Genomic DNA, 8,507 nt, shown 5'->3' with positions numbered 1-8,507 from the left:
TCATATATATATATATATGCACACACTTTTATATATATCCTATATAATAATAAACAAACATTGTAATTGACCATACCTTGGCTATGCGTCCCATTGGCTAATCAGCAGGATATGCAAATTAACTTCCAACAAAGATGGCGGCTAATTTGCATACTGCAGGCAGAGCGGGACAGCACAGCTCCCAGCGCAAGCCACCATCCCGGGCCACTGGCCAGCCCCAGAAGCCGGTGATCAGGGTGAGATGGAGGTCCCCTGCTCAGGCCTGACACCTCTGGTGGAGGAGTCAGGCCTGGACAAGAGGCCAACCCAGCAATGGGAGGGTGATGGAGGTTGATGCCTCTGGCCAAAGCGTCAGGCCTGGGAGTGGGGTGGAGCCGGAAATAGGAGGGGTCTGGGGGTCCCCTGTCTAGGCCTGACACCTGGGCCAGGAGAATCAGGCCTTGGTGGGGGCGTAGCCGGTGATTGGGGGAATATGGAGGTCCCCTGCCCAGGCCTGACCCCTGGGCCAAAGAATCAGGCCTGGGCCGGGGGCAGAGCCGGTGATCGGGGGAAGATGGAGGTACCCTGCCCAGGCTGGACACCTCTAGCAGAGGTGTCCAGCCTGGGCAAGGGGCCGATTTGGCGATCGGAGGGTGATGGGGGTCGACACCTATGGCCAAGGCATCAGGCTTGGGCAAGGGGCCGATGTGGCGATCGGAGGGTGATGAGGGTCGATGCCTCTGGCCAAGCCGTGAAACCCAGGTGAGGGTGGAACCAGTGATCTGGGGGAGATGGGAGTCCCCTGCCCAGGCCTGAAGCCTGGGCCTGAGGCATCAGGCCTGGGGTGGGGGGGTGGCAAGCCGGCGATTGGTGTGAACTAAAGAGGAAACACCTTTTCTGACTGCTCATTGGTTAAGCTCCCTGTATGCCACTGGTAATATTCTTAGTAACTTGGGTAATAAGAATCCAAAAAGGTGATCTAGGGTTTTTCACCACACTCCTGGTGAAAAAACTAAAGTCCACTGCTGGAAGGTTAAGAAATGTCATATCCAGCCCTAGCCAGGTTGGCTTAGTGGATAATGCCTTGGCCTGACGATGGCATGGCCTGAGTTCAATTCTGACCGAGGGCATGTACCTAGGTTGCAGGCTCCTCTCTGGCCGGGGCCCAGGTCGGGGCTCATGCAGGTGGCAACCAATCAAAGTGTTCCTCTCATTTTGATGTTTCTCTCTGTTTTTCTCTTTCTCTTCCACATTCTCTAAAAATCAATGGAAACATATCCTGAGGTGAGGATAAAAAAAATAATAAAGAAATTATTATTATATGAAAGACACATCTTGAAAATGCCTAAAGGAAGTTGTCATTTTTTTATGGTGAAGGGACTGGATGGAGTCCATGTTGATGAAAAAACCTTGGTGGCTGCGGTGACTGGCAGTGGCTGCAGCAGCGGGGTGATGGGGCTGCTGCCTTCCCCTGATCAACCCGGTCACTTCCCACAAAGGGAGGCCAGACTGTGGCTTAGGCCCTATCCCCAAGGGGAGCAAGGAGCAGGCCTAAGCTGTCACTAACACATCCCCTGAGGGGTCCCTGTATGTGAGAGGGGGCAGGCTGGGCTGAGGGACACTCCTCCCCGCCAGCGCACAAATTTCATGCACCGGGCCTCTAGTATATATAATAAAAGATATATATAATAAGATACACACGCGCGCGCACACACACGTGCCTGCGCGTTTCAGTCTGTTCTCTGAATCTAGTTTATTTTGTTCATTAGATTCCACATACAGGTTGGAATTCCCAGCCTCCACTGTTTACAACTAAGTGTTGGAGGGGATGAGAAATACTGGTACCTACCTCTCCCAGTGACATACCTTACCCTATTTGGAAGAGGGAAGAGGGAGCCACATCTTGTCAACTACACCCACCAGGAACCAGCAATGGAGCATTTGTCAAACTGAACTGTAAGATTAGAGTCACTCAAGGAATTAGGCAGACACAGCAAGCAGGAGGGAAGTTTATTAGAGGGAATGGGGGGATGGAGCCACAACCGAGGAAGGTTAGCACGCAGTCTCTGCTGTCCTCAGGGTTGAATATTAGGAGCAAAACTGCAAGGGGCAGAGGCTGGGGGATATAAGTGTTCAAGTCTGATTAGCTAGAGTCTGTTGTCCTTCAACCCGATTAGTGCTGGCTCTTGAGGCTGTTGGCTGTAAGCTGCCTTCGTTATTTTTTGGCCTGCTGTCTCGCCCTGGGTAGGACTCCTTCCTGTTGAGCCAGATAGGGTGACAGCATGTAGTTCCATGAAATGAGGCTGGGGCCACTTTCTCCTTTGGGACTTTCTAGTTAGTCTGCCTGAGCCAAATGTCCTCTGCTGGTCTGTCATGAACTAGTTACAAAATCCTGTAAAATCCATGTACCCTCCTGTTTGCATAGCTTGCAGAGATTCCTTTCATGGTTGTTGAGTCACTGCTTTTTACTCAGTGCTTTCAGTTTCACATTACTCTAAATTCTTCATTTCTAACAAAGTACTTTAGGAGGTCAGGACAGCCACGTCACATCGGAGTTGAAATAAAAGCACACCCATCCAGTGAAAGGCAGAGAAGTAACAAACAACTCCAGCCTACACTAAGGGAAAAAAAAAGGTAAGAACTTTATTTTCTCATCAAAGCAGCTTTCTCTCCACCTCTAAAGGACTGTACTCTGAGAAATGGAGTCCAGGGTAAGGTTGGGGCACGGTGGGATGGATTTATAAGGGTCAGTTCATTTTCCAAAGAACATGAGCATGAAGATAGGTTGCAGCAGAGCCCATGTACGACAGGTGGTGAGGTTCAATCCCGGCCATATCAGGGCATCCCTAAGTGTCATTACTGTGCTTGGAGTAATTAGGCAGCAGCAGACATGGGGCTAAGCTCAGAGTTTGAAATCCATTATGACTGTCTTTCTCTTTGCCAACATTGTGTTGGATGCAGACACAGTTAAATTACCACTGTCTTAATAAAACTTGCTCAGTTCTGATCTGACTGCAGCTGACACTCTGAAAGGGCTACAGATATGTTATTTTAATGAGAAAGAAGCATAGAAAAGGAGATGCAGCATAAACAGCCATCTGTCACTGTTAAAAACGAAGAAAGAAAAACCTGAAACGCAGAGTGAAAGATGAAGATTCACAAAAACACTATACATTATAGTCACATAGATGAGCTTTGTTTCAATGTGGATTACTCACTTAAAAGTAACTCATTTTCTGGTTGCCGGATGTGAGGAAGGATGGGGGCTGGTGAAAATGGGGAAGGGATTAAGAAATACAAATTGGCAGTTACAAAACAGTCACAGGGATGTAGAGTAAAGCCTAGGGAATGTAGTCAATAATCCTATCTAATAAAAGAGTAATATGCAAATTAGTCATCATTTCATCACTCCATCACAAAGATTGCGGCGTCGAGCCCCACTGCTGAAGTGTCCAGGCCTGTTGGCCAGGCATGTGGCAGGGGAGGCGGGAGGGGGGAGAAGGGGGAGGGGACGAGGGGCTGAGCCTGCTATCAGAGGGGGCAGGGGCAGAGCCAGCAATCAGAGGGGATAGGGACGGAGCCAGTGATTGGAGGGGCAGGGCATCCTCTGCCCAGGCCTGAGGCCTAAGGGCTGGGCAGGGACGGAGCTGGCAATTGGAGGGGCAGGGGTGGAGCCAGCAATCAGAGGGGGCTGGGGGTTCCCTACCCAGGCCTGAGGCCTTGTCCAGGAGCCTCAGGCCTGGGAAGGGGCGCAGCCAATGATCAGAGGAAACTGGGGGTCCCCTGCCCGGGACAGAGGCCTCAGCCAGAGGCCTCAGGCCTGGGCAAGGGCGGAGCTGGCAATTAGAGGGGCCTGGGGGTCCCCTGCCCAGGCCTGAGACCTAAGGCCTGGGCGGGAGTGGAGCCTGCTATGGGAGGGGGCTGGGGGTCCTCTGCCCAAGCCAAAGACCTAAGGCCTGGGCAGGGGTGGAGCCTGCTATGGGAGTGGGCTGGGGGTCTCCTGCCCAGGCCAGTGGACTTGGTCAGAGGCCTCAACCAGAGGCCCCAGACCTGGCCAGGAGCGGAGCCAGCTCCAAGAGGAGCAGGAAGCAGGGCTAAGCCATCAGTAGGCCATTCGCTGAGGGCTCCCAGTATGTGAGAAGGGGCAGGCTGGGCTGACGGACCCCCCCACCAGTGCACGAATTTCATGCATTGGTTCCCTAGTCCTATATAATAAAATGATAATATACAAATTGACCCTCACAGCAGAAAGACTGGGAATGACTGGTCACTATGACACACATTGACCACCAGGGGGCATACGCTCAATGCAGGAATTTCCCCCTGGTGGTCAGTGTACTCCCACAGGGGGAGCTCTGCTCAGCCACAAACCAGACTGATGGCTGCCAGTACAGCGGTGGTGGTGGGAGCCTCTCCCGCCTCCTCAGCAGCTCTAAGGATGTCCAACTGCAGCTTAGGCCTGTTCCCCACTGGCAAGTGGACATCCCCCGAGGGCTCCCGGGTTGCCAGAGGGATGACTGATTGCCAGCTTAGGCCCTATCCCCCATGGAGCAGGCCTAACCCAGCAGGTGGACATCCCCCATGGGGTCCAAGACTGTGACAGGGCACAAGACAGACTGAGGGACCCCCGAGTCCCAAACTTTTGTGCACCAGGCCTCTAGTCTGTATGATAAAAGCCTAAGCAACCATTACAGCAGAAAGACCAGACCAATTGGTCACTATGATGCCCACTGACCACCAGGGGGCAGAGGCTCAACACAGGAGCTGCCCCCTGGTTGTCAGTGTGCTCCCACAGCCAACCTCCTGCAGCTGACCAACCCCCTGCAGCCCCTCCCGTGGCCGGCCGGCCAACGTCACATGGCCTCTCCTCCCGGCCAGCCCACCCTGATAGGTCCTGATCAGGACTGGATGAGACTCCCTGATCGGCCTCAATTGCCGGCCAGGCCAAGGGACCCCACCCATGCATGAATTCATGCACAAGGCCTCTAATAATGTAATAATTATGTATTCTGACATGTAGGTACTAGACACAAACAAGAGATCCATTTAAGGTATACAAATGTCTAACAACTATGTAGTACACTGAAACTCATATATTATTGATTGTCAATTATAATTGAAAAATAACAAATTTTAAATAAAATAAAATAAAAATTAGCCCCAGTACACTAGATCCAATTTCTTAGGGCCAACTTCTTTCTTACCCCTTTACAAGTAGAATTTGGCCCCATGATTTTACTAAAAAGTTTTTTCTTAAAAGAACCTGCATCGCTAAAGCCAACATTTGGTTTACCTGACCTCTCTGTGCTGTCAAGCAGGTTTATTCTTGCTTTCTGGAAACTGCTTCTGAATTCCTTGGCTTGGCATGAACTTTACTCATCACCTACTTCTCTGACAACCCTCTCTCTCCCTCCTTTCAGCTCTTCCTCTCCCTCTCTTTCCCCAGTTTTCTCCCCTCTTGTCTTCTTCCTGCTTCTCCTTCTCCTCAACCAAATGGAAAAAGAACAAAGCAGAAAATCTACAAGTGTATGATTGGAAATATATTTTCATCAAACAACCTTCTCCTTAGCTCTCCTGATCTTTTAATCCATATTTCATAGTCTTTGGTTCCCTTACACCACACACATGTATACACAAACATGGCTTTTGGCAACATTCAGTATTTGCAATTGTGCAGTCTTATCCCCTTTTAGTTGGAGGCTAATTTTTTGGAAGCTAATGAAGTTGAAGTATAGGGCCCCTTGCTTGCACAAGCCCATATCAAAGCTTTGGGCAGGTCTCTAGCCCTGTTTTTCATACAGTCATACATTTTTATAAAATTTACAAATGTACATTATATTGGTTCCACTTCCAGAATACCAGTATAAATAGTTCTGTGAACCTTCACTTCTGCAAAATAAGCACAACTAGAAGAAAAAACACACATTTCAAATCTGTGAAAAATGCTCTGGCTGTTTTTGCACAACAGTTGGAGTGTTGAGCCTTGGATGAAGGATGGATCGAATGGTTGTGGTGGAGGCATGTGCAGGAGGCAACCAATCCAAGTGTCTGTTTCACATTCATGTTTCTCTCTCTCTCTGTCTCTCCCTCTCCCCCTCCACTCTCACTAAAAATCAATGGAAAAATATCCTCCAGTGAGGATTAACAACAACAACAAAAAAATCTCTGAAAATTGTCCAAAGAGCAAACATCAAATGATGAAATACTTATTCCCAAAAGTCTTTATTCATAGCAGAATTAATTAACAAATAAATGCTAAATTTCTTACATATGGCCAAGGTATAAACTACTCTCTAAACCCTATTTTATTTTATGTTTAATGTCCTGCAATAATTTTTTTTAAATATTTTATTGATTTTTAACAGAGAGGAAGGGAGAAGCACAGAGAGTCAGAAACATTGATGAGAGAGAAACATCGATCAGCTGCCTCCTGCACACTCCCCTCTGGGTATGTGCCCACAACCAAGGTGCATGCCCTTGACTGGAATCAAAACTGGGACCATTGACTTCGCAGGCCGACGCTCTATCCACTGAGCCAAACTGATTGGGGCTGCAAATGAATTTTTTTACATTTCTAGAGCGAGGAAGGGAGAATGAGAGATGGAAACATTAATAATGAGAGAGAAACATTAATTGGCTACCTCCTATGGATCCCATACTGAGGATCAAGCCTGCAACCCAGGCATGTACCCTGACCAGGAATTGATCCCTGCCCTCCTAGTTCATGGGCCCACGCTCAACCACTGAGCCAGACCAGGCAGGCCCTAGTCTGAAAATTTTAATGAGAATCAAAAAGAAAGTTTTCTATGGTAAATTAAAGATTTTGTTCATGAAAGTGGTTAAATGTTGATGTCCTTGTCATACCAATATTTTTTAATGGACTACTTCAATTGCACTTCTATAACTTGCTAAAAGTATACAAATCTTGCCCTCATCCATCTCACTGTTGACACAGAACTTTTGGCCATGTTGGGGAATTTTATGACTCTACCTTCTAGATCAAAATAACCTGGTGAAAGTTCTTGATTTGCTTAGAATGGAAATTCTAATCCATCCCATCTCCTCACTTGCAGATAAGGTGACACCCTGGACATGGCCTCAGACATCCAGATGCCAGGCCCGGTGTGCCTCATTGAGAACACTAACACGCAACTAGTGGTTAATCCAGAAGCTTTGAAGATCCTGTCTGCCATTACACAGCCTGTAGTGGTGGTGGCCATTGTGGGTCTCTACCGCACAGGCAAATCCTACCTGATGAACAAGCTGGCTGGGCAGCAAAAAGGTGAGGGGCACCAGATAAACTCTGCCAGATCCCTTCTGTCTACTCACACTCCCAGCTTTGAGTATGGTGTTACAAGAAGAGCAAGGTACAGATGGAGAGGAATATGGAAAGCTAACTTTTAATCTACCATTATGTTCTTACCTTACTGTGGTCTGAAAGAGTAAATTCTCTGTCTCTCCCCACTTTCCTTGATTTCCCTTTTAAACACATAATGTGTATTATTTTCCTAGAATTCTATGTTTAACTTTTTAAAGAATCACCGTATCATTTCCCACAGCAATTCTACCATTTTATATTTCTCCCCAAATGCACAGTATTCTAATTTCTCAACATTCTTGCCAATACCTATTATTTTGCTGTGTGTGTGGTGTTTTTTGTTGTTGTTTGTTTTAATTGACTTCAGACAGGGAGAGAATGAGATAAAAACATTAATAATGAGAGAGAATCATTGATTGCCTCCTGCAAGCCCCACACTGGGGATCAAGCTCGCAACCCATGCTGGGAATCGAACCATCACCTCCTGGTTCATAGGTCCACACTCAACCACTAGCCACGCCAGTCAGACTACTGGGGGTAATCTCTCCTTACCTTGATTATGTTCACGTTTATTTCCATTTTAAGACACATCTGCTATAAAAACTCTACTCCCTCCCTCTCCTCTCCCCCCGAAGGCTTCTCTCTGGGCTCCACGGTTCAGTCTCACACCAAAGGCATCTGGATGTGGTGTGTGCCTCACCCTAAGAAACCAAACCACACCCTAGTTCTGCTTGACACTGAAGGGCTGGGAGATGTAGAGAAGGTAAGTATTAAAGATTCAATATGGAGATAATCCCCTCTTTGCAATCAGGGATCATGAAATATAAGGCAGAATCCTAGAAGAGCATAGTGGTCATTAGGTAATATTCTAATTATTAACAAGAAGTTATAAGCTAAGCCAGTTAATACAGATGCATAAAGGTACCACAAATAAAATCAGCCATGAGTCCTATCCTGCAGGAAACTTTAGTTAAGGATTAATGTTCAGAAGTCCTAAACTATTGTTTAAATTTAAACTCTGACATTAACAGAATGGCCTTAGCAAATACGTTCACTTCTTTTACCCTCAGCTTTCTGATCTGTAAAACCAATGCAAACAATCTATATTTGCCTCATAATATTGTTTTGACTATTTAATAAGAATGGAAAGTGTTAGGTGAATAATAATGACTAGATAAAATAGCTATAAGTATTATTACTCTTATATAAG

At 47.1% G+C, this 8,507-nt stretch overlaps 1 protein-coding gene across 1 annotated transcript in view; it reads left to right on the top strand.

Moving 5' to 3' along the window:
• The first annotated feature begins 2,204 nt into the window (after positions 1-2,204).
• Positions 2,205-8,507, top strand: part of LOC102768939 (guanylate-binding protein 1) — a 46,664-nt gene continuing 40,361 nt past the window's right edge. The window contains exons 1-4 of the mRNA XM_015567395.1: positions 2,205-2,613; positions 7,053-7,261; positions 7,933-8,060; positions 8,368-8,378. Of these exons, the coding sequence (XP_015422881.1) occupies positions 7,072-7,261; positions 7,933-8,060; positions 8,368-8,378 (329 nt within the window). The 5' untranslated portion in view covers positions 2,205-2,613; positions 7,053-7,071. The remainder of the gene's footprint in view (positions 2,614-7,052; positions 7,262-7,932; positions 8,061-8,367; positions 8,379-8,507) is intronic.

The sequence above is a fragment of the Myotis davidii genome, unplaced genomic scaffold (assembly GCF_000327345.1).
Source record: "Myotis davidii unplaced genomic scaffold, ASM32734v1 scaffold124, whole genome shotgun sequence".
Classification (NCBI taxonomy): Eukaryota; Metazoa; Chordata; class Mammalia; order Chiroptera; family Vespertilionidae; genus Myotis; species Myotis davidii.
This window is presented reverse-complemented; position numbering and strand designations above follow the sequence as displayed.